The sequence below is a fragment of the Anas acuta genome, chromosome 24, assembly GCF_963932015.1.
Source record: "Anas acuta chromosome 24, bAnaAcu1.1, whole genome shotgun sequence".
NCBI lineage: Eukaryota > Metazoa > Chordata > Aves > Anseriformes > Anatidae > Anas > Anas acuta.
Window position 1 is genome coordinate 5,514,712 of NC_089002.1, and position 25,467 is coordinate 5,540,178.

A 25,467-nucleotide genomic window follows, 5' to 3' on the forward strand; every position below is an offset into this window, starting at 1 on the left:
GCTCGGGGCCTTTTCCTCCCCACGGCGGGGTCCTGCCCGTGCCCCTGTGGCCCCCTCACACCGCGGCCATGGGAGCTCCCGGAGCCGGTGCGGGATCCAAAGAGCACAGCAACGTCAGAGCCGGGGCAAAGTCTGGCAGGACGCAGAGAGGTGTGAAAGGCAAAATGCCCTCACATGTGTGTGCTACACGTGACTGCCAGCGGAGGACCAGCGCCCACACTGCCTGCAGTGCCCTGGCCGCGTCCTGGCGGCGTGCTGGGGCTGCAGGAGGAGAGCAGGGCTGGGTTGGGGACGTGTCCCACCGCACACATCTGCTGGAGATGGCAGCAGGAGGAGAAGCACCCTTCTCTGATGAGTACCTGTGGCATACTGATGCTGTGGGCACCTTGTGGCTGTGCCGTGTATCCCAAATTCACCATAGCCCCAGAGCCCTGCCCTGGGATGACCGTGGCACTGTGGGCTGGCTGCCTTTTGCCAGCGGGGTGCAGGGACGGGCGCGAGCATGTGAGGGTGCCTGAGCACCCCGGCCAGGGCATCGCCTTTCATGAGGCTTTGTCTGCACCATCACTAATAATATCAAGGTGTTCTGCCAAGTTCCTTCCAGCAAACCCATGACTTCATTCAAAGTGACAGGGGACCTGATTTATTATACTAACGAGCCACTGATAAATAAACATGACCTGAGAGAATCCCAATCCCACAATTCCATTCTTGTTCGGTTCCTTGGGGGAGATGAAAGGTTTCCTGCAATTTCCCAATGCTACCCAGAATCTCCCCTACTTGGTCTGCCAAAGCTTTCTACTGCTGTCGAGCCTGGCATTTGATTGAATTGACAGAAGCAGCTTATTAATTGCACTAATGAGGGGCTCAGAAATATGGAGCGGTGGAGAGAGTCCAGTGTGGCTAATAAAACGCTCAAAGCTGAGCAGAGCATAAGGTCACCGTGTTGCCAGGCTACTGGCTAAGCTGCCTGGAAAAATAATACGCGAACCAGTAGGTGACTCTGGGAAAAATATTGCTCCATAACTCACATAATTAATAGGACAGTGATGCTTTATTTTCTTAGGAAGAGCGTACAGTAGGAAAGTCTGAGCGCACGGACGTCGCAGCCTTCCTGCTTGGTGCGTGGGGACCGGCGGCTGGGGCGCTGGGGGCTGCGGCCAGGCTGGCTCTGCTAACCCATGAGCAGTAATGGCACAGATAAGCAAGAGCCCCAGGCCAGGCTCCAGAAAAAGGCAGTGGGAAGGTATCCACACCATGAACCATCTCAGCGTGTGACCTGAAGGTAGATTACAGATATCTGGTAACATCGAGGACTCTGTCCTGTGTTTGACCTGTGCTAGTTTCCCAAATACCATCACGGAGAGAGATAAACAAGGCTGATTAGGGCTAACAGTAACTGTAAATTTGGCAAGGGGATGTTCTCGGGACCTCTGATCTCTTGAGACATTGATTCCCACTGGGAGTTTACCATACACCTCCCCAGGGTTTGGAGCAATAAACAGGAATATTTTTGCTCCAGTAGGAAGGAAAAAAAAAAAAAAAAGGACAAATACTGATCTTAATCTTTTTCTCTGCATTCAATTTTGGAGCCCCCATTCAAGTTCTCCAAATTGCTCCTCACCAGGGAGCTCATCCTCATACCGAGACTGTTATCTTAACGAAGCCTGGAGAACAAACCCGCTGGTTTGCCGTGACAGCCCTGCCTAAAGCAAACACTGCTCACTGCTTCCCCTGGCTCTTTCTGGCTCATTTGGGCCTTGGAGCCGTGTCCCTGGGGGCTGCTGTGCCCGGCCCCGTGTCCCTGGGGTACTGTGCCACCCATCCCAGCAGCTTGGCATGGGTATTGCTTGAGGGGCAGCGGGGTGCGGACGCGGGGGCAGGAGGCAGGAGGAAGGGCAGCCTCACCCCCGGGGCTGCCGAACAATGGCAGGGAAGGCAGCGGGGTGCTGGGAAGCACAGGGAGGGGGACACACAGAGCCTGGCAGGCTGCCTCCCTCCCCACTGGCCCCTCTGAGCCATCCCCATCCTGTCCTGGCCCCTGCCCCATGGCCCCTGCCCTCTGCGCTTCTGGAAGCCCAGGGGTCTGTGGCCCCTCTCCTCTGAGGCAGCAGCCCGGCCCTTCCCTCTGAACGCCTTTGTTTCTCTTCTCTAGAGGGAAATGGAGCTACAGCTCAGGTTTCCAAGGTGGAAAAGCAACGTCTTCCCTTGCAAATTGCCCGTTTTGTTTTGTTTCCTAATCACTGCTGACCGGCCCAGGCCGGGAGGACTGGGGGCAGCTGCCTGCCGTGCAGTTCGCAGGCCCCATGGTGGCTGCCCGCCAGCCCAGGGAACAGCCCCGACCCAGTGCCCACAGGTCTTGTGGCAGCACGGCCGCGTGTGGGGAGCCCTGGGGAGCTGGGGCACCCCTGGGCTCAACTACTGCAACCTGTCCGAACACAAAGCTGCATGGAGGGAGCCCGGGCAGCATGGGGTGGGCACACAGAGCCTGGATGTGTCCGCGGGGTCTGGCATGGTGCGGGTCAGGCCTGGCCGGGGCACAGAGCTCGGCCTCAGTCCTGGGCTCAGACAGGCATGTCGGTGTTCACAGGCTGTGGCTACAGCCCCCTGCCCTGCTGGGGGCTCCTGCCCAGGCACACGGGCTTCTTGCCCCGGAGAAATGTGCGGAGGGGCCGCAGGGCAGGGACGGAGTGGGGCAGCGGCAGGGCTGGGCCTGGGGAAGAGGAAGGCAGGGCCGGAGCTGCTGGCTGCGGGGCGCTGGGATTTTCGCTTGTATTCCCACTGCAGCTGAGGTGAAACTCGAGGCTTCCTGGCACGAGGGCTCGGCTGGCCGTGCTGCAGCCTCCGTCCTGCTGCCCAGGGTCCCCCCGGGCAGGGCAGCCCACGCCACTGCCTCATGCCCGTGGGCCCCCGCCAAGTTCCCTCTGCCGGCTCCTCTTGCCAGCTTGAAATTCACTTGGGAAACAAACAAAAAAAAAAAGAATACTTAAAGAGCCTAACAAATAACAAACCTGGCAGATGGCCAGTGATTCAAAGGCTCCAAAAATGAAGCCTAAATTTGCAGCTGGCCACGCTCCCTGCCTGGGTTGGCAGCAGCGCTGGTGTCTGAACACCTGCCAGGGGCAGGAGCAACTGCGGAGCCTTGGGCAGGATGCGCTGGGGCAGCCGGCAGCGGGAGAGAGTGCTGGTGGCACCAGAGCCCTGGGCTTTATTCTCACAGAAAGGGACACGCTGGCTGCAGGGACAAGGAACGTGCCCTGCAGAAACGTTTGCAAACAGCTGGGAGAGGCACGGTGCGTGCGGCAGGCAGAGCAGCGGGGTTCCTCCCAGCCTCAGCAGCGAGGCTCGGTGCAGCCATGTCCCACAGCTCCCTGAGCAAGGCTCGCCAGTGCTCTGCGGGATAAAGCAAACTCTGCTAATGCCGAGTGACACCGGGATGCAGAGGTGCGAGAGGGCGGAGGGGCCGCGGGCTGCGGCCGGAGGAGCGGTGGTGGGCGGGCGCTGCTTGGCCTCCCGCTCCCCGGGCACGGTGTCATGTGAAACGGTAATTGGATCCCGGGATTTGCTGAATGATACCGTGGATTATTTCCCAGCCATCATGTCTGAGTGTAATCTTGTTATGGTATTACGCAGCCACGTGTACACACAGCGCTGCGGTGCCCACGGCTGGTGATGCATGGGGACCTGCCCAGCGTGCCCTTTTTCCAAAGCTTGCTCTGAAACCAAACGGCAGAGGCGGCGTTTGGCTGCTGAGGGTGGGTGCCTCCTGCCACCCTGCCTCCTGAAGACAGGCCGGCAAGCTGCTGCTGGCTCGGTGATGGAAAATTCCTCCCCCTCGGCACCCTGCCGCCCTCCTGAGCCACAGCCAGCCGGTCCCACCGCTGGGACGGCCTAAATGCTCCCCTGACGGCACGGCCCACGGCGCTGGTGAAGTGGGTGTTGGCAGGTTTGCAAGAATAGCAGACGAGCTGGGACAGAAAAACAGCTCCCACCACAGCTTCCTGCTGTGGTCCGGCAGCCCCATGGAAGTGGAGATGCTCCCTGCATTTTGGAGAGCCTAAAGCCAGCGGGGGGCTCAGTGCTACAGAGCAGCTCCTGGGCAGAACGGGGGGCACTTACCAGGCTAGCACAAGCCCCTGGGGTTTCGGGGGGCATGGCTGGAAACCTGAGGGTCCTCCTCCTCCTCCCTCGTCCCTCTGGTTTGGGATGAGGAAGTGGAAACCACGGGGCAGCTGCATGAAGCGGCTGCAGGCTGAGCCCACGCCCTGGGCACAAATTCTGTGTTTTACCAGGGGATTAATGATCTTTGGTGCTTGTGTCCCAATGAACTTCCACCTACAAATAAGTATTTGTGCCTGGCAGCAACGAGTTTAATCAAAAACAAGCTTTTATAGCATTTTTTTGGTTTGTTTGTGCCCAGCTGAAACATTGCAGATGCAGCCAACTCTCCCACAGCAGATTTCTAGCAGGTTAACTTTGGACTAAGATGATAACAAATTATCTGCTAAACACACATTTGAAGGGAAGTTAATGCTAGCATGTTTGACATGTCTCTAGCTGCTCCTACTCTAATTTTCTCTGACTTTTTTTTAAGTCTGAAAAGCAGGGGAAGGGGTACAGTGTTTTATCCTAAGATGGCACATGACCTCCTGCTTAAACACAAGGCTGGCTTTATTTATCCTGAAATTGGGCTGAAGGAATAACAGAAATGTTTGTTGTCCCCCAGAAGACTAGCTTATCAGCTGTTATAAGAGCAGGGATGATAACTCAGAATGAACAATTTATTGGGCACATTTAACCCCATTCTCTGTTTAAGAAATATCTGGGTTTTGCTAAGATTGTAACTGTGGTCACTGCAAGGATTTTCTTCTGAATCTTTTTGGAGCCAGCGCATGCATGTGTCCTGCGTGTATGCCAGCATTCTTGCCATGGGCTGTTGTGTAGCTGTGTCTGTGTAGGTAGGTCAAAAGACATTTCATAGGGCACTTGTCCAGGTGAGAAAGCAGTTCTGGCTTGTATATAGGAGTCATTAAATTGTTTTATGTAACCTCTCTTGCCTTTACAGCCCAACCACAAGAGTTTGTGTAAACTAAACACAGAAAGCACATGAAGAAAACAGAACCGAACTGGTCAGCAGTGAGAGCTAGCTTTCATAGGTACTTTGCAGTATTTACCCAAACCTTATCCCCTGTACTGTGGACTTGCAGGGCAGCACTCAGGGTGTGTTATGTGTTGACTCCCCCATCACAGCTTTCTTGTTGCTCAGGGCTACGGACAGCACTATCTCACAGAGAGCAGCTGTCGGGCCTGCCGCTCAGCAGCGCAGAGGCTGACAGCACTTCTGTGAGGGCATTTTGGATGAAGTGCAGGCAGGGGAGTGGGATTTGCTGAACACAAAGGGTCCGCAGCCAGCAGGAGCAAAGCATCCCTGAGGGGAGGCAGGAGGGAGGTGCAGACAAGCAGTGGGATGCAGCAGGCAGGGTCCACAGCGGAGCAGCAGCCGCTCCTCGGGCAAGAAGTCCCCCGCAGCCTGCTCTGACCCTCGCTGCTGGCAGCGCACAAAATCCTGGCCTTCACTGCAGCAAAAGGCAAAGTCCCATCGGCTGTACCAGCGCCAGGACTTCCTCCAGGGCTGTGCACTTTGGTGGTGCTGGACTTAGGCCTGTGTTTGCACAGGGACAGGACCTGACCCTCTTCAGAAGGTGCCGGCTCTGCAGTGGGCCCCTGGGATGGGCATCCAGCCAGAGCCCGGGGCGCTGCCACCTCCTCTCCCTTCTGCCCATTGCAGGCACCAGCCCTGCTTGCTCCATCCCAGCGCTGGGGCTCGTGGGGACCCGTGGGGACCGCGCTGTGCATGGTCTCGGGGAGCCCTCGGCCAGGATTGCCAGGGCTGCTCGCGCGCCAGCAGCAGCCGGGATGTGTTGGAGCACGCAGCGGCTGCGAGCTCCTCTCCAGGGATCTTTCCTCCAAGTAAGCAGAGTCGAACAAAGCCAGGGGATAGAGGCTTTCCTGACATTGTCCATCCTGGCTCTTTGGGAACAGAACAAGTGGGGTTTTGGAACGAGCAATGCCGATGTGTATTTACACATGCACACAATAGGTCGTGTGCTCACCAGCGCTGAATGAGGAGCTGAACGTGGCTGTGCTGCTGCCAAATCCTGCCAGCGAGGGGAAGGCCAGGAGAGCAGCTCTGATACGCACAGCCACGAAGAAGCTGCCAGCACGCGGAGCACTGCGTTCGCTTTCCTTGCACCCGTACTCACATCTGTGCAGCCTGGGAGGCTGCAGGCGAACAGCAGTGTATTTAGGAAATGCTCCTCAGCCTCACAGCTCCTCCCAGCTGCACTCTGCCATCCCCAGCGCCTGGCTGATCCCACACTGCTGCCGTCCCTGTGGGCAGGAAGCACCACGGGGGCAGTGGGGCAGGGCTGGCAGGGGACAGACACACGGATCAATGTCCTTGCTGGCTCTCCATGGCCCCACTGGGGCCCAAGCCCAGCACTGCTGTGAATGGATGTGAATGTGCTCTACCAGCCCCTGCTTGGACACCCAGTCTGAACAACCAGGAGCTCGCCTTGGGCTCTGCATCCCCCAGACTAGTGTAGGACACAAGGAGCATGTTCCTGACCTCCTCCCTGCAACTTCTGCCTTCCCTTTCCAGCTGCCACCTGGGTGCAGAGCAGCCCAGGCTGGGCAGTCCCTGGGGCTCTGCCCTGGTCCCAGCCTAGCCAGGGAGGTGTCTCCTGCAAGGACAGGCACTCAGCCCCACTGCCTGCTGCAGGAGAATGCACGAGGCCCAGGGGTTGTGAGCACAGCCATCCAGCAGGTGACTTCCTTCCCAAAGCACCTTCCAGCTTGGTCACCTTCACTCACCCCACGTGCAGGGACCAGGGCTGCCCAGATGGCGCGGAGGGAGCAGGCTCCTTGTCATCCTACAACCAGTGTGCTCAGACCAGGAAATCCCAACCCTCTGGTGCTTGCCAGGCTCCAGGTTTAAAAATACTTAAGGAAAATAATCCTCCAGCCTTACTGAGGCCAAAAAAAATCCTGGGCAGGTTTCAGAACAAATATTGGTGGTTGTGTTTCGTCTCCTCGGCAGGCTCCCGCGCTCTGGCCCTTGGCTCGGCGCTCGCTGCCTCCCCAGGGACTTGAGCAGCAGCGACGTCCTGGTGGCAGCCCTCGGCCACATCTCGACGCGCCAGACAAGACATCCGCTGCGTGCTGCAGGGCAGAAGTGCTTGACCATGCTTACATGCCGTGGTGGCTGCTGCTGTTGGTGGAGTTTGGGACTTGGGCATTTCACAGCCACGGCTGTGATGTGAACGCAGGCAGCGCTCACCCTCTGCTGCAGCTTCCCCTGGAAGGCACCTGCTGGCCCCGCAGCCTGGCCTTGCAGTCAACACATGCAAATGCCAAAGCACAGAGCAAGCGAGGGCATGGGAGGAGGAGGAGCTCAGTGCTCTGCTGCCAGCTCCCCGCGCTGGCACTGGCGGTCAGCTGGGGCAGCAGCAGTGCCTGCCCCCAGTGCAGCCCTGGGCAGCTGTGAGGTGGGACCAGTGCACCCACAGAGGACGAGAGACTTCTCTGTGTCCTGAGCCAGCCAAGCTGTGCCTGCAGGGAGGCTGTTTCACACCTCTGAGGGCGTGCTAAGCTCCCCCAGGATGATGTAGAACCAAAAATACTGAGTACTGCACAGAGCAATAGTGTGTTGTGCAACATCCCAAGGAAACAGCTGCTGCAGTGCATGACTGGAGCTGGAGAGCAGCCTGGAGCTCCAGATTTTCTCTTGCTGAGACTATCCTGAGATCATCGCATGAATAACCGAACTTGCCCAGGAGCAGCCCAGTCACTAAATGTGCAGGCGGTGGAAGCTGACCCTGGTGGTGCCTTGCGTGGAGAGGGAGCAGAGCTGCAGTCAGATCGAAGATCAGGGACGTGGCAACGGATGCCACCAGCATCCGACAGCTGTGGGCCACCCAAGGCTGAAACGGGCTCTCTGGACGGGGATACGAGGGAGAGTACAATGCAGGGGAGGCAGTGCTATTGACCCGTGAAGTTATTTGATCTGGAATATGGTTAAATTATTTGCAGAGCCCCCACCTTTTCCTCCCCACCCCGAGAACAGGAATAGAGTCATTAAAACAGCATGTTCTGGGACAGCCGCGCTCCCGCGGGAGGGCTGCACACGGTGAGAAGTACGCCCACCGTACGCCCACCCCTGCCTCCTCCCTCGGGGACCCTAGGGCTGCCCAAGAGCTCTGCAAGGAAAATCATCCCAGCGGCTGGTGAAATGTCACAGAACGGGATCCTGTGGCCGGTTGGGCTGGTCTGGGTGTCCCCGAGGGCGCTGACCCCAGTGCGAGGAGGGCAGTGGGTGGGGTGCTCCACTGCCCGCAGCTCCCCGAGGATGAGGACGGGGTCTTCATGCCCTGCACCATCCCGGTGCCGTCCCATCCCAAGACACAGTCGGGGTGTGATTCGCCTCCAGGCACAGCTCTGAGCTGCTCCTCGCCAGGGAAAGCTTCGGCCCCTCAGGTGTGGAGGCACTGACCCCTGCCAGCCAGCCCGCAGGCGGGGGGCTGCCCTGTGCTCTCCCCAGGGAGAACACGCGAGCGGCAGACCTGGCAGTGCCGAGATGTGCTGTCAGGCAGCCAGCACTCGGGAGGCGAGCACGGGGAGTGTGGAGGGAACGAGCTGCTGTGCCGGGAACATATGGGGCAGCAATCTGCAGGGAAGGACGGCAGCCCCCACGTTCCTGGAGGAGCGAGCAGAGACCTCCCGAGTCCCCACGGAGCAGGAGTCAGCACTGAAAGTACATTGAGCACCAGCACCTTCCCCCGGCTAAGGACAGCAAGGAAGGAGGATCAGAGATACCATTTCTTGTGCCAGATAAGCTTCTTGGCAAAAGGCAACGGGCTGCTATGCTCCGCACCAGCAGCACCCTGAGGAGACGAACCAGAGCGTGCCCACCTCAGGGAATGAGGAAAAGGCACAGGGTGAGGGTCGAGGCAGGACCACGGTGTGCATGTGGCGTCCCTTAGGGCTTGCTGTGTGGTCTCCACATGGCCAAGGACCCCCTGCTTCTGGGCAAGCGCCCTGCTCCTGGCCACAAGGACCCAGGGGTGCGCGGCGTCGGGCCCAGCTGCAGGGCTGCCCTGGGAGACACTCGGTGAGGCCATCCTGCCTGCTGCCACACATCATCTGACGCCCAAATTAATGTCTTTGTCTCACCGCATGCCCCTGCAACTCATCTTTGTAAGGAATTAATTCTGCTGCCATCGTTAACACTTACTGGTGCAATTAATATGCTGAGGGAGGGTGAGAAAAACCTCAACTCCCATCCCGCAGAGGCAGCTCTCTCTGAAGCAGTCATTAGCACCTGGCCTCAGGAGCACTTTGCAGAACACAATCCTGTTAATCCTTCGTTTGCTTCCCAAGGGAGGATGTGTTTGTGAACCTGGGAGCAGCCCAGTTCCACAGGAGCTGGAGGAGAAGCTCCTTCACTCGGAGGGTGACCGAGCCCTGGCGCAGGTTGTCTGTGAGCGTACAGAAGACCACATTTGCAAAGGTTTTCTATTGATTATTAGTGGCCATTTAAAATATTTTATCAACAAACAATTTCTTCCCAAGACATGTTATTTTCTAAACAATGACGGAAGCTGTTACACGCCCCTGAACAATGTCATGCCTTTGTCATCCGACGGAGGCAGACCCCCCGCGCTCCCCAGGGACGGCGCTCCGACGCCTTCTCTTCCACAGCCATTGTCACAGGGTCGTGAGGATGGGTGAACTCAGGGCCTGGAAGCTCAGTTAAAGTTAAATGCGAACCCAAAAGTTCAGAAAACCTTTTTCCAAAGCCTAGTCAGGAAACTAGGATGGATATCTCGAAAGAACAGGCTTTCCCAAGAGATTTCCAATAATTCCTGGATTTGGACTCCTGTTTGTTATCTCTCTTATCAAGCAGGACACACGTATTCATGGCAGATGAGGGGGATAGCCTTTTACACCTGTTGGAGACATTAATTCCACTGGAAACCAAAGCTAGTGATTATATTTTAAGATTACTACAAGTCCTTAGTGTTTACAATGGGATACAGAAACCTGAACTTGAATTACTCTGCTGTGACCTCTCACTCATTCTGGAAGTAAAAGGGCTTGGCTGTACCCAATTTTCAACTCGATTAACAACAAATGCAGCCAGTAGTAAGGACTGCAAGGCTGCTTATAGTTGCTTTTCAAGGGCAGCTTTGTTGCCCAATATCCTGAAACAATATCCTGTTTTCCTCTCAAGAAAAAATTCCTGAAGGGATTAATATTAAATCTGCCTTTTAAAGGAGACAGAAGAGCAGAGGCACAGAGCATGGACTCCTTCCCGCTGGCTACAAGACGCAGCAGCAGCGTCCCACGAAGCCCCACGGCCCCTAGTTAAGGCGTTACAGGATGGCAAAGCTAAGCAGCACCTTGAGTTTGCTCCCAAATTGCCCTTTTTAATTATTATTCGCCTTGTTGTCTAAGCAAACTGGAGCGCGGGCCTATCCCTGTTTACCGAGTTGCACGGGAGATGTATCAAGAAAGCCGCCCGCCCACTCGCTCCTTGGTTCACGGCGTCGTCTTGCTTCAGAAGTGGGGTGAGGGAAGTTTGCTGCAGTGCCTGGTGCGCTTTTATCGAGTGCACCTGGCCCATTAAGTGCCTTGACACACAGCGCACACCCCTGCACACGCCGGCTGCGGTGAGGAGGAACCGTGGTTGCCTTTGATATGAGAAGGGATTGCACCCCCCCTGCGGCTGCTCCAGCTCCCATCTGCTGAGTGTCACTGCCTTGTTGCCTCTCAGGGCTCGGAGGTGAACTGCACCGCGCTGCTCTGCTCTGAAACAAATTAAGAGCATTAGACCCAGAGGACAATTAACTTCATTAGGCCGCAGGAGCCGGCGGCTGCAGGGAAACACCGCAAGGTGACAGCCCCTGGAGCAGGGCCTGTTACACACAGGGGGTGCGGGGCTCGATGCGGCGCTGCCACTGCCGTGCACCCGGCAGCGAGGGGCTCTGCATGCGGGCAGCTTCCAGCACCTTCCAGCAGCTTCCAGCAGCTTCCAGCACCTTCCAGGCTCCATCAGCCGCCGAGCCTGGGCCCATCTCCCGCAGAACCAACACGGAGAGCCCCAGGCTCTGCGAGGGGTGAGCAGGGCACCCAGCAGCGCATCCCAGCCCCTGGCCCAGGGCTCCGAGCACGGCCCCGGGTCCCCCCCGGGCTCCGGGGCAGCAGCGGGGTCCGGGACCAGCCCGGGGTGGGCTCCCTGCAGCTGGGCTCGCTGCTCGCCCGTCCCCACCGACACCCCCGGCGGAGGGGAGGAGCCCCCCGGGGACCAAACGGGGATGGTCCCGGTCCCGGTGGGGGTCCCGGTGGGGGTCCCGGTGCCCGCTCCGCGCCGGGCCCTCGCTTCCCGCCCGTTTGGGCGGAGCAGGGCGGGGGCTGGGGGGGGCCCGGTACGTGCCGGGGCACACGGCGGCGGCGGCGGCGGGGCCGGGGGCCGGGGGGCCCGGGCGGGGGCCGCAGAGCGCACGTGGCGGCGGGGGGGGGGGGGCGGGACAGGGGGCAGAGCCTGGGTTCGGCAACGCCCCCCCGCGGTCCCGTATAACGGCGGGGCGGGGGGGGCCGCACTCGGCCGGCGGCGGCACGCGCAGGTAGGGCCCGGCGGGGCCACGTGGCGGGGGGACGGCACCGGGCACCGCACCGGGATGGGATGGGGACGGGATGGGAAGGGATGGGATGGGGGGGGCCCGGCGTGGGTGGTGCGGCTCCGTGATCCCGGGGCTGCCGCTCCCGGCCTGGCGGGGGCGCGGGGCGCAGCCGGAACCTCGTGGAGGGACCTCGTGGAGGGCGCTGCGGCGGCGGCGCCGGCGGGCACCGAGCTCCTCCGGGCCGCCCCGGGTCGGTGGATGCCCCCCCCTGTGCCGCTGGGGGTGCGAACCGGCCGGCCCCGGGCCCCCCTCGTGGCCTGGGGGCTGGATGGGGGCCGCACGGTGCCGCCGCCCCCTCCCCGTAGCTCTGGGGCCGACCCCCGGTCCGCGTACCCGGGGCCCCGCAGCCGCCGGTCGGTGTCGGGCCGGGGATGCCCGGCCCTCGTTCCGTGACCTTCCCCGGTAGAGGACTTTGGGTGCCGGTTCCCGGGCCCGTGTTCGCCCCCTGTCCCGGTGCAGGGCTACGGGCAGGCGGTGCCCCCCCCCGGTGGAGCTCCTCGGGAACCGCCGAAGGGTGAACGGGGCTCGGGGGGCGATCGGTGACCGGTGGGGGCCAGTGCACGGAGCCGCCGTCTGGGGACTCCGCAGCCCTCGGGCCTCCCGGTAGCGGGGAGGGTAAATCCGCCCCGTGCGAGCGGCAGATAGCGGGGGGAACCGGGGCTGGGGCGATTACAGCCCCGCTCCGGGCCGCCGATAACAGCGGGGAAGGGGCCCGGGGTCCGGGGGGGGGGGGACCGGACCCCGAGGGAGGTCACGAACGGGGGGCCCCAAGGAGAGCGGGTGACCTGCGGCTCCCTGGGGAGGCTCAGAGGGGACCGAGCTGTGCCCTTTGTCCCCCCCCCCATGGCAGCAGGTCCCAGCGGGCAGCCCCAGGGCTGTCCCCTCCGCCACGCTCCTGCTGCCCCACGGGCTGGGGCCACCTGCACAAGATGTTCCTGGGCTTTTAATTTTCTCGGGGGGGGCGGCTAAAAGAAGACATTTCCAGCTTTCTCACAAGACACCTGAAATCCAGGGGTAGTGTTTTCTTGCTTTTCTGTCTGCCTGGAGCCTTTCTGTGGTGCACAAGCATCCCATTTTCATGCTAAGTGAGGTAATTTAGTGCAGGCTGCCTCTCCCGGGTGGCTTTGCTCTCAGGCTTTTTTTGACTCCTGAGAAGCGCAGGGAACAGTGGCTGCGTGCCTGGGGGGCTGGGGCTGCAGGCAGAGCCCCACAGCTTTTATTTTCTCACTTAACCACCGGTGTGGTGGATCCTCTGCCTACAAACAATTGTTTTGCTGCTGCACTGCAAACTTCCCCGCCATGCCACGACCCTGACCGTGTTCTTTCTGCCCTGGCCCTTCAGTGCTGAGGGCATCACCCCCTTTTGGGAAAGCCAGGAGGTGGTTCCCAATAAAAAGGTGCGAATGGTTCGCGTGATTTCTGCTGCGCTCAAATCTCTCACTTGTCTTGATTAATCTGGCAGCTAATGTGGAAAATACCTGGTGGCTTTTATAGGCTGGAGACTTCCAGTGTTTTACTTCATATATCCCTCGTGAGGAGTTGAAAAGTTGCACGTAGGCTATGCAGGCAAGCTGTATCGGAGCACTATAGTGCTAATCTCAGTTTTATGGCTTCTATTTCCTTCTGTGAAGTCAGCATATAACAGTAACTTTTCTTAAGAAGGCAGGAGCCTCTTCCCATTATTGTCTGTAAAACTCGTTGTGAAATGCTCCTTCTAAAGCTGTTGTTGTACGGTTGCTCTGTAGCCAAAGAAGGTCTGTGTGAGGCTGTAGCTGATTCCTGAAACCACAGTCACCCAGGTGGTGTTGGGTGGTTTCATCCATGCAGCTGCTTTAGCCCAACTTTGGAGGTTCTAAAGGCAATGGTACAGAGGTGGCTGGGAACAAAGAACTCGAGCTCGTGCCCTCAGGAAAAGGAGCAGAAATGCTCTGACTGTAGCAACTGTGTGACTCTGGAGTTTTGCAGCTTCATGCAAACGCGCTCTGCAGCAAAATCTGGAGGGGATGTGTCTCTGGTGGTATTGATGTCTGGTGAAGGAATGCCGATGCTGCTTGGTACCACATTTTTCTCATTCTGAGCATTTCTCGTTGAGGCACAGATCAGCTCTGAGGAGGAGCCCCTGGCACTCAGGCCCGCACTGCCTGCACCTGGGACGTGCTGGGTCGGGGGGCTGTGTGTCTGCAGCCCCACAGCTCCTGCTGCAGGTGAGCTTGTGGCTTTGTGCTGGGGACGGAGCACGAGAGGCATGGCCGTGGAGCCTGGCAGCCTTGCCTGGCTGTGCCCGGGCTGGCCTCTCCCTGTTGTGTTTGCAGGGGCTGTGCTGGGCGTGCAGCTGATCTGGGCAGTGCTGTGCCTGTAACCTGTGTGTGTAAGGTTTGCCTGTGGTTGTGGGTCAGAGGGTTCTGGGAGAGCCTTGCTTGAGTCATGGCAATTGCCAGGCAGCAATGTAAGAAAACAGCCAAGGTTTTTCCCTTGATCTTTTTGATAGCTTGCTTAAGCTTGCTTCACGCTTTCTCACAGCAGTGCTTGGTATGAGAAATCCCATCCTCCCATACCCCGGGTCCTTGCTCAGGCAGGCTGAGCATCACCGGTGGTAACAGCTGAAGACAGCAGCCTGGAATGGTGCTTGTAATGGACCCGTTCTGGAGGGAGATCTGCTGCCTGTCTTGTTTGTTCCCCCATCCCCCTTGTGCCCCTGACAAAGGGTCTCGATGCCCCTCTCCCTCAGCCAGCTTGCTTTCTGAGACCGGTGGCACGGCCTTTTTGTAGCCTGCGAGCCAGGCGTGGTGACTGCTGCGCAGGGGATTATCTTCAAATCCCTGGCGTGCTCTGTCCTCAGCAGACGGTGTTTGTAGTGGCTGATGTTCAAGGAGAGCCTCCAGCGCTCGGCAGCCCTGCCCAGGTGAGTGCCTGCCCGCCGGGTGCGGGTGAGTGGGCTGCCGTGCACCTCTGCTCCGCGGCTGCAGGCTGGGGCTTGCAGCGCTGCGGGATCGGGCTCTGAGCTGAAGATGAAGGCAGCTGCCACTTGCTCCTTCCTTTACGAGTGCAAAAGTCTTGCCTTTTGGCGTCTAGCTGTCTGCTCTCCAGGCTGGCTCACCAGGCTGGCAGACTGGAGCATGTCTAGGGATACGCCGGCCGCTTTCTGGTAGAGGAGGGGTGCTGAGCGGGCCGTGCAGCTGCTGGCAGGAGAACCTTGAGCTCATCTGTGTGGGCTGCTGTCCTTGGGCAAACTCTTTACATGCTGCTGACCTCGCTTCACCCTGGGAACAAACGCTTCAGCTGAGCAGGACCTCAATTGAGTATTGTTTTGGTGCAGAGCCCTTGCAAACGCTGGGTCGTCACGTATGCCATGTACAGGCAGGTTAAACCCTCGGCTGGGGGTGCTCGCTGGGATTACATCCCCATGCTTAATTCCGTAAACCCGCTTTAAACCAGTGGAAGCAGCGTCTCATTAGCTTATAACAATCTGTGTTTGATCTTTCCTCTAGCCAGAAAAAGTCCAAATCTGAAGCTATGAAGCGTTATTCACCATAAACAGCTTGCAGCTGCTAGCAGCTCCCAGCAGTGAGCACAAGACTTCAGCTCAGGCAGAGGGGTGCTTGGTTTCTGCTGTGGGTGCTGCCTGCCTGCGGCTGCCAAGCGAGTCCTGCTGCTCTGGGAGAGGTTTTAAAAGCACCCAAGGCAGTGGGTGCAATGTGGATGTGTGCCTGGTGAGGTAAAACCCTGAGCTGGAAGGATGGGAGTGAAGGGGACGGGCAGGGACCTGTGGGGCTGGGATTCTGCCCCTTCTCTTCCTGCCCTGAAAGAGCATTTAGAGGATACTTTGCTAAAGGGCTTGCCCCAGAAATATTTTTCAGCATTTGCAGTGCTTTATAAATGTGATCCTCTGTCTTTCTGCTGTGGAATCCTGCCAATCCGGGGCTTTTAAAAGCACAGTAATTTGCAGCATTATGTAAGCAGAAGTCTTAAAATCTTCCTGATCCAGGCAGCTTCAAGCAAGGAATCAATCGCAGTGCTGGTGCGTGGGACCTGGGAGGAGGAAAGGATCCTGGTCTTCTCCAGGACCTGTTTCTGGATGATATGGTGCGGACTGCCTCTGTCTCTGCTCTTGCCATTGCTGTGTAGGAAAAGGGCTTGCTGTAGGCTACCCATTCCTGCAGGTTTGTCAAGAAGTTTACAGGCTGGCAGATGCGATACTTGCAGTCATTACTTGGGCTCATCAGTCTTAATTACTGCAAATATGGTTATTTTATTTCCTAATAGGGCAAACTGTAGCTGCTGCCTGGCAGCTGTGAATTTGATTTCCAAACACGTCTTACACGTTGCAGCTCTTCCAAAACAGAACTGTAAATGTCATAAAGGCATTGTTTTTTTTTCAAAAGGGAGGGAAGCTTTCCTTCTGGACTGACTGCCTCGCATGTGCTTTTTTCCACTCATTTGAAACTACGTCTGTGTGGCGGCACAGAGGAAATCAGAAAGAAACCTTAATGCGGTAGAAGGAAAAGCTTTCTAAAACTGGTCTGTCTTAATAAGGGTTTGTAATGAGTCGGGGAAGAACGTTGTGGCATGCAGAACTCATGTAAACCCTCTGGCGTCAGATGTTGGGAATCTAGTTTAATGGTCTCAGACTTCCTAGAGCTGCTTTCAGGCCAAGGCTTTTCACCATGCATTGGCAATGCAGGAGAGGTTATGTTTAACCCCCCAAAAGTCCTTTTCTTTTATAGGAAGGTGCTGCCTGAAATAGGAAGGCGCTGCCTGAACAGCCATAGGAAGAGGGATGCTGCTTGCAGAGGAAGAACAAATAAATGAACCAAGCCACAGTAATTTTGGCACAGCTAAGCTTCTTGGGAGTGATGGAAGAATTAAACCTGTGTTCTGTCTCAGAAGCGAAGTGGAAAAATCCCCAACCTCATGAGCACCACCCAGCTTTTTGATTTGATACCTTTATTGCCAGTAGCTTTTATTTTCACTATCGGGAAGTGCTTACTACTTGCTAGTAGCTGATAGCTTTTATTATCAAAATGTGGCAGTTTCTCTTTTTTAAGAATGTTTTGGGCAAATCAGGGTAGTTAAATGACGCCTTAGAGCTTACTGAATGCTCTGAAAGCTCAGTCTGACTCAGAAAGCAAGAGTAAGCAGGAAACTTCAGTGTGCACTGTCCGGAAGGTGTTGATAACCCCAATATTCATATCAGCTTTCCAAGAAGCACGTAACTTCTGGAGGAGTTGTCTCAATGGCCAGAGGACAAAGTGCATGGTGGCTGCTTGTCATGCAGGGCTTGGCTGGCACCGTCCTCACTGGGGACCGGCCGGTGGCTGCGGTGAGTCGGGCTGATGGGGGGGCTCGCCTTGGGGAGCGTCCTGTCAATGATTTGTTTGTTTGAAGGGGCAGCGTGCTTGTGACAGTCATGTGCTGCATTGGCTGGGGTGCAGGCAAAATACCCTTCCAGCCGGAAAGCTCCGTGCCTGGGCCAGGCTAAACCAGTCTTAAGGGCTTAGGGAAGGCAGCCTGCAGTGCTGCCTCCTTCCTGCTGCATCGCAGGCCTGTGGTGGGGAGGCCTCTGCTCGGCAGGAGGAGCTGCGGGGCTCCGGCGGGTGGCGGAGTGAAAGAGCAAAGGAAAGCGATATGGGTACCTGCGGTAACGCACAGGCTGCCAGCAGCGGGAGGGAGCGTGCCAGGTGGATGCTGGTGTGCCAGTGGCCGTGGATGAGATGGTAATCACAGGAAGCCCGAACGGATACGTGCTATAAATAGGGCACGCTGCAGCTTTGAGTCCGCGCGCTGCTTTGCATTTGGAGTTATCGCCGCATCGTGGTGCGACTTACAGGAGCTCTGAAGAAAGGTTTTGTGCTTGAAGATGGCTTTTTCTTCAACCAAAAACCTGAGCAGCAGAGCAGAAAACTAGCAGGAGGGTTTATACTCTGCCAAAGGAGCCTGCCGCCCCCTCTGTGACTCACGAGGCTTGCTCTGAGCAGAGCGTGGTCTGGCGGTGCTGCAGCCATCACAGCAGGCCTGGGCTACCTGGCTCTGAGCTCTGCCTCTCCCTGGCCCCCAGCAGATGTCCTGCGAGCAGGATCCCGGCACTGAGAGCATCTCGAAATCTGTAGGGGCATGCTGGAGTTTCAGGGACTGTGGCAGTTCCTGTTGTTTTGCATATTGTGAAACGTATGTGAGCAGCTGCGCTTCCTCTCAGGGGCGGCTCGTGCTGCTCTCTGCTGTCTGGAGCAGCCTTGTTGTTTTTCAAATAACCACAGCTTTTCTGTGTGAGCCAGCCCTACAGCGAGTACAGGAGCTGCACTACTTGCACTGACCCAGCCTTTCCATGCTCTGCCTGTCTAAGAAGGATCCCGTGGTTCAGCAGAGACAGAATTAGAAAACAATAAATTTCATGCGTGTCTTCAAACTTTTAAGGTCATTGCTGCTGGTACTTGGGTGCTCTCATGAAATCTGCTGTAGCTTTTTTGGTATCGGGGAGGAAGTGTTTGGCTATGGCTCAGTTATGGGGTGGGTGTGGAGACGTCCTATAGGGGCAGAGCCCTGGGGAGGCCGGCCTGGAGCGAATCCACCTCCTGCCCTGGGGCTGCGGTGAGCCTCGGGAGCCCTGGCAGCATCCCGGGAAGCTTCCCACTGTTGTTGCTCATGGCTAAGTTTAGCTGCGGCCTGTGACCTTCAGGGGGCTGTGCTGGGGTGGCACCTGTCTGTCTGCCTTGTCTGTTTTTTCCTGGTGTGCGTGCACTTAATGACCTGGGTGTGCTGCCCCTGCTGCGGGTGGCCCTCCAGAGTGTGGGGTGGTTGCTGGGGGTGACCTCCTGGGGTCCCTGCCTGCCTCTGGGGTTTTCCCTCTGGCCCTTGCCTGCCTGGCCTTCCCTGGGTGAGGGTCAGGAAGGCCGTGGACCTGCTGGGACACCGCTGGGGGCCATCGGGGTGGGTTTCAGCATTCCCAGTGTGGATTAATTAATGGGTCTCACTGACAGCAGGTGTCAAGAAAACCTATGTGAGCAGCTCAGTGCTGGGGGTGCCCAGGGCCTGTGAGCCCCATCCTGCTGGGTGCTGCCCCGTGGGACCCTCCAGGGCCCGGCCTGGTAGCACGGCCCTGCTGTGCGGCCTCCTCTTTGTTGCTGTGCCTGGCCGCTGTTGGCAAGGTCACCGCCTGCCCTTTTCGGCTTATAATAGCATATCATGTCTTAAACCTGTCGCATATAAATAAATACCTGCTTGCCAGGGCTTTTAAAGGCCACCAGTGATCTGAGCCTGTGACTTTAAAGAGCCTTCAGAGGCCAGCGTGCTCACGAGCCCGGGGCGCACTGAGGTGATCCGGGTGCTGGTGTTACTGCCTCGTGGTGTGGACTTTCTGTGTGGCAGGGCAGCGAGGACTTGGCCTGTGCTCAGCTGAAACAATATTTCGTCCTCTGCAGGTCTCTGAGCCCCAACCGAGTCATCACCAGCTTCGTTCAAGATGCCCCCGGCCGTTGGAGGCCCTGTGGGATACACTCCCCCTGAAGGAGGATGGGGATGGGCTGTGGTCATTGGAGCTTTCATCTCCATCGGGTTTTCCTACGCCTTCCCCAAATCCATCACTGTGTTCTTCAAAGAGATCGAGGCCATCTTCAACGCATCTAGCAGCAAAGTCTCATGGATCTCCTCTATCATGCTGGCTGTTATGTATGCAGGAGGTAAGTGAGCTGGAGACAGCGGTGTTGGAGTATGGGGTGCTGGGTCTGATTAACTGCATCTCACTGTAACAGCAGCCAAAGCTTTACTAAGAGTTGGAGCTTTATGTGAGAACAAAACTTCCCTTAGCAAGTTTGCTTGAAGTAGATGGCTCAAAAAGTTCTCTTTAATGCCCAGAATGCAGAAGCTGGGTTAATCTGTCCTTCTCAGGAAAGCTGTAGGTAAAATCTTTCCGGGGAATTACAACTTGTGTAATTCTGCACTTGTTACAATGCACAGCTGATGCTGTCTGCTTCCAGCACCCACGAGGAGGCTGGGTACAGTGGCTGTGCTGAGTGGAGGAGCCCTGTTCACGGGGTCTTTGTTTCTCTTTTAGATAAAACACTTTCATTTTGAGTCCAGCAAGCAGTGGCTGTCTGTAAGGATCTGTTCCCTTTTCTGATCAGCTCTGACTGCTGAAGTGTGTTCTAGAGTGCGCTGAAGTTTGTCTGTTCTTCCCTGCTGGTGCTGAGCAGTGCCTTAGACAGCTTGTACTGCTTGGAGATGGCAGAATGCACTGGAAGTACAGAAATGCGAACAGAACAAAGCCAACTGCTTAGTGAAACAGCTCCCCTTCCCTGTGCTTCAGAAACTGCTTGGAGTCGTACTCCCCAAGCTGTGCATTTGGTGTTTCTTTATACCAGCTAGGAGCAGGCAGCCTGTGGTCTGCCAGGGCGATGCATTTCCAGTCTTTGCATCTCCTGTCCTGAAGTCCCAGTGCCTTGTACCAGCTTGCAAATGCAGTTTTGCACCGGGTAGCCTGGCTGAAAGAAACTCTTATTGGGACGTTGCTGTTGTGTGTACTTCAGAGGCAAATCAGAGCTTGTACTGCTGCCATCCCAAGCTGGCAGAGTGCCCGAGTCTTATTTGCATTTGTGCATCAAAAGGAGCTGACGTCAGCGGCCCGGCTGAGCGTGAGGCTTTTCCTTTGGGGGAAACAGGCTCTGCTTTGTCCTTGCTTAGCTAGCGAGGCGACCGGCACATCTCCCTGCTCTGATGTTATAACAAGCTTGTAAACTGTGTAGCTGCCTTAATGAGGCTCGATCTGGGCCATTCCTTCAGTGCTGAGAACCCATCCCTGAGTGCCCAGGGGGTTGTGGTGCCTGGTGCCCCTCATGGGCTTGGGTCTGGGGGGCTCCCTGTCCCCTCTCCACGCTGACACTGCCTCTCCTGCTCATCCTGAACAGTTGGCACCAAATCCCAGCAGCTCACCTGCCTTGACCTGCTTGCCTGTGAGCTGGTGGCACAGGTGCTGCCACCCACACCCAGGCAGATGTGTCCCTCTGGCCTCCAGGAGAGCTGCTGCAGCAGTAGCCAGGCTTCCCAAATGTTCTCCAGGCTTTGTTTAAACTAGGCAGAAAGGTCAAGTAGTGTCTGAGGACCCATGAACAACATGTTGACAGCCTGGCTATCTGTTAATGGTAAAGCTAGGTCTGTTAATATTCAATGGATGTTCATTCAGTTTATTTAAATACATCTTAGTGTCTGTAGAGCATGCTTCACAGTATCTAATCACTGTTTGCTTTGGATTAAAGCTGCTGATAATGAAGCACTTAAAAGGCAGGTGTGCAGAGCAATTGGGCTTTTCCTGCCTCAGGGCAGCAGTGAAAACAGAAGCCCCCTTTCCCCTGCATCTCCCTGGTGCAGCCCAGTGGCCTTTCTTCCTGCGAGCCATCGGGGCACTTTGCCCAGTGCCCGTTGAAGCTGCTAATCCACAGCCGTGTCTGGTTCCTGTGGGAAGCATGGCTTTGCCCTGGCCCAGAGCCGTGGCTGTGGGGAGCAGGTGGCCCAGGAAGACAGCTTACTGTGGCCCACTGAAGGCAGCTTGCTCAGGACAGTCGTGGCTTTCGGCAGCCACAAACAGCTCCTGGTGCTCAACAGAAGCCCCAGCCTACAGCACTTGCTGTAGTCCCACTTCTATAGCTGGGATTTCAGCGTGTGCTTTAACCAAACGTCACTCTTATCTTCAGCTGTCTCTGCACCTTCTGTCCTTTCCCCTTACCCCAGTTCCCTCGCTGGGTGAAGTGTCACCGTGTGGGATCTGGAAGCCCTTAGCTGTAGCCCTACTGGGTGCTTGCCTGCTTGTCTGGTCTCCAGTACAAAAGTAACTCATCTCTGGCCATGTCTCCTTTGCCTTCCCAGGTCCCATCAGCAGCATCCTGGTGAACAAATACGGCAGCCGACCCATCATGATCGTGGGTGGGTGCCTCTCTGGGTGCGGTCTGATTGCAGCTTCTTTCTGCAACACTGTGGAGGAGCTCTACTTCTGCGTGGGGGTTGTAGGGGGTAAGTGACTCTGCTATAATGGGACTGCAACCAGGAAAAGTCCTCTTTGGAGGAGGGACCTCTATCTAGTAATTCTTGTGAAACAACTACCCTGGATTTGCATAAGTGCTGATTTCTCCTATGTACTCTAGTTTAAAGGTGGCCCTGGTGATATAATGCAGGAAGAATGTAAGTGCACAGGCACTTGTGCCATGCTTAAAATAGAAAGCCTTCCATTATTGCTGTCTCAGGTTAGGATTGTGCCATGCCAGTAAGTGTTAGGATTGTGCTGGTTCTCCTTTTGCCTCCCCTAACTCCTGCACACAACTCTGCTGCCCTAGCTTGTCCTCCCAGATATTGCCAGGAAGGGGTAGCGAGGGACTGGAAGTTAATAGAGAAGTGGTACTCCTAAACTGTGAGAACTGAAACCCTGTTCCTCTTACCCAGCCCCTCTGTCAGTGCTGCTGGCTTGCGGAACTCTGAATCCTTCATTTATTCTCTTCTGCAGGCCTCGGACTTGCATTTAACCTGAACCCAGCTTTAACCATGATTGGCAAGTACTTCTTCAAGAAGCGTCCCCTGGCAAATGGACTGGCTATGGCAGGCAGCCCCGTGTTCCTGTCAACCTTGGCGCCTGTGAACCAGATGCTCTTTGGTATATTTGGCTGGCGAGGGAGCTTCCTCATCCTCGGTGGTCTCCTGCTGAACTGCTGTGTTGCTGGGTCCCTCATGCGGCCAATTGGCCCCAAGCCAGACCAGCTGAAAAAAGAGGCTGAGAAAGAGGTGTTGCAGGAAGCTGGGAAAGCAAAAAAAGATGATGGTGATACTAGCACAGACCTCATCGGTGGGAAGGCGAAGAAAGAGAAGAGCACACTCTTCCAGACGATCAACAAGTTCTTAGACCTTTCCCTGTTCACGCACAGAGGCTTCCTGCTCTATCTGTCGGGCAATGTGATCATGTTTTTTGGGCTCTTCACTCCCTTGGTCTTCCTCAGCAATTATGCGAAGAGCAAGAAGATTGCTAACGAGTCTGCAGCCTTCTTGCTCTCCATACTGGCCTTTGTAGACATGGTAGCCAGACCTTCCATGGGACTGGTGGCAAACACCAAGTGGATCAGACCGAGAGTCCAGTATTTCTTTGCCATCTCTGTGATTTACAACGGGGTGTGCCACCTCCTGGCCCCCATGTCCACCACCTACACTGGGTTCTGCATTTATGCTGGTTTCTTTGGCTTTGCCTTTGGCTGGCTTAGCTCGGTGCTGTTTGAAACCCTGATGGACCTGGTGGGAGCACAGAGGTTCTCCAGCGCAGTCGGCCTTGTGACCATTGTGGAGTGCTGCCCGGTGCTTCTGGGACCCCCTCTGCTCGGTAGGGTGCCCGCATGTGCAGCCCCCCTGGTTTGGCATTACGTGGGGTGTGGGTCCTGGCGGTCTTCCTGCTGGGTTCTATTTCTGGGTGGAGGTGAGGGAGGGAGAGCACCAGCCACTGGACCTCCCTGGAATTTGGGGGAGTGGGGTTGGGCTGAGTTCTGGCCCAAGTGGGGGGAGCAGGGGTCAGAAGGAAGAGAGACCTGAAGCAAAGGTGATGGGCTTGGGCTGCTCGTGGGAAAGCTTCCTTGGCCTGGAGTGGTTCCCTTTTGGTGCTGGGAGTAGTCCTGCTAAGTTGTCCCCTCTCTGTCTGTCAGGTAAGCTCAATGACATGTATGGTGACTACAAGTACACGTACTGGGCCTGCGGGGTCATCCTCATCATCTCCGGGATCTACCTCTTCATCGGGATGGGCATCAACTACCGCCTGGTGGCAAAGGAACAGAAGGCAGAGGAGAAGACGAGGAACGAAGGGAAAGAGGAGGAGACCAACATCGATGAGGCTGAGAAACAGAAAGAGGCAAACAACGACGTGGCCACCTTGCCGCAGAAGAGCACGGAAGATGGTGTCAAAGAGGAAGAAAGCCACATGTGAGGGACTGGTTTTAATCCCAGTGTGTCGGGGGGAAGTGCCGCTGCCCTGGAGCAGTGTCTGGGGAATGCTCTGCTGGTGTTGAGCGGCTGTGAGAAGTGTTTAAACCAGGTGTTCATTTTTAACCAGGCTCTGAATTGTCTTTCCATCTGTGTTCAACAAAGGTAACAGAGCTACGTGTGCAGTATCCTCGCGTGTTTGGGGTGGGGGTGGGGGAAGGGATGACTTTTTATATTCTGGCTTTTTAACAGTAACATGATTGTACTAATACGTGCCTTACAGTCTTCATATCTAGCTGAATCTGGATGAGCCTTAACTCTACTCTGTAAACCGTGCTTTAGCTCTGTATTCTGCTCGGGGTATGGTGTGTGTGCGCGTGCGTGTATTTTGAGGAGTTCTGTTGTTAAAAAGCCATAAAAAGCAGGATACTGGATTTGTTGAAGCACAGGGGTGTCAGGGCCAAGCCCCGGATGAATACCGCTTCACACGCTTCTTACTGCGGGCTCTCCACAGGGGGGAGATCTGGGCATGGGGGCAGGGGGTCTTCAGCTCCTCTACCAGATGCCTCCTGGCTCTGTTAGGTGGTCTTTAGGTATGTTTTGAAAACACTTTAGCTACTGTAGTTCTCTAAAAATCTTTCTTGTTGTAGTTGTGTTCTCACGGGATATTCAGGTTTGAAAAAAGGATGGCCGGAGTTCATGTCGGGTGGTGTCTGCTGTGTTAGCGTCCCTGTGGGGGGCTGGGGTCTGTGCCCCTGGGTGGGAGCCTCCTGCCTCCCCCTCTGCTGTGCCTCTCAGTGTGATGTGACACAAACGGGGCACTGGCACGGGGGGCACCAGTCCCCCAGCCCACCTGGGGGGAGCTCGCAGGTGCTGCCCCTCTCTGGGGTGGGTTTCTACCTGGGAACCCCCAGCTCAGAGTCCTGACAAGACAAGTGGGTTTGGATGCTTAACACTTTGCAGGCTGAAGGGGCCAGACAGACCGGATTATCGTTGCTACATCCCTGAGACAGGTATTCTGCTTTTGCTCTTTTATCTCTTAGAAAAACCTCTTCTACTTGCTTCTGTTCAACTAAGATATTAAGGCAACGGATGCCAAACCACTCACATCTAGGACGTGTAAGGGGGTGGAAAGAATTTGTATGTATTTATTTTTTATTTTTTAGTGTTGGAAAATATCTCAACGTACGTGGAGCAGGTTAATGGCTCTCAAGTTCTAGTAAATGTTGATCAGAAATCTTGTAAGAGGCTAAGTATTTTTTCAAATAAACTTGTTTTTTTACAATTCACTCATCAAATGTTGAACTCTTCTTTCATACTTACAGCCATGTTCCAGGACCGTGCCAAACAACGTATCAACGTGTATTTGGGGTTGGTTAAGGGGAGATGAAATGGGGTAAAGCAGCCTGGCTGGGCAGATACAGTGCAAAGCAGTTCCTTAGCCCAGGTCCTGGTGTTCTGAGAGGAGGCAGCAAGGAGACTCGGTGCTTTCCTTTAGGGGCTGGATCGTCTTCCCTGTGCAGATCTCTTCCTGCAATGCAAAACTCCTCAGCCTGAAACTCCTGCCTGCAGGAGAGGGTGCCCTTTCCCATGGGCACAGCGTCAGCCTCGCCAGGCTCAGGTTGGGGTGTGTGGGAGTGCGTGTGTGTGCATGCCTGCGTACGTGTCTTACTGCCTCGGTTGCAGCCTTTGCATGTCAGGAAAACACAGCCTTGGGGAGAGCCTGGGTTCCTACCTGCTTTTCCAGCTGCACAGAGCTGCTAATTTGATGAACCCTACCTGGGGGGAAGCT

The 25,467-nt window shown here is 56.3% G+C and overlaps 1 protein-coding gene across 2 annotated transcripts; it reads left to right on the forward strand.

Moving 5' to 3' along the window:
- The first annotated feature begins 11,551 nt into the window (after positions 1–11,551).
- SLC16A1 (solute carrier family 16 member 1) lies at positions 11,552–24,964 on the forward strand. 2 transcript variants are annotated; one of them, XM_068659738.1, is made up of 5 exons: positions 11,552–11,684; positions 19,157–19,414; positions 21,594–21,737; positions 22,225–23,085; positions 23,402–24,964. In XM_068659738.1, the coding sequence occupies exons 2-5, from the start codon at positions 19,198–19,200 to the stop codon at positions 23,677–23,679; spliced, it is 1,500 nt and encodes a 499-aa protein (XP_068515839.1). In that variant the 5' UTR covers positions 11,552–11,684; positions 19,157–19,197; the 3' UTR covers positions 23,680–24,964. The 2 variants fall into 2 exon arrangements, with proteins under 2 accessions (XP_068515839.1, XP_068515840.1); XM_068659739.1 differs by lacking the exon at positions 11,552–11,684 and adding an exon at positions 16,502–17,061.
- The last annotated feature ends 503 nt before the right edge of the window (positions 24,965–25,467 follow it).

Excerpts from the sequence above, each read along its gene's own strand:
- SLC16A1 (XM_068659738.1), top strand. The coding sequence starts at position 19,198 with ATGCCCCCGGCCGTTGGAGGCCCTGTGGGATACACTCCCCCTGAAGGA. Across the intron at positions 21,738-22,224 it reads CTGCGTGGGGGTTGTAGGGG|GCCTCGGACTTGCATTTAAC; the intron begins GTAAGTGACTCT and ends TCTCTTCTGCAG. Across the intron at positions 23,086-23,401 it reads TCTGGGACCCCCTCTGCTCG|GTAAGCTCAATGACATGTAT; the intron begins GTAGGGTGCCCG and ends TCTGTCTGTCAG.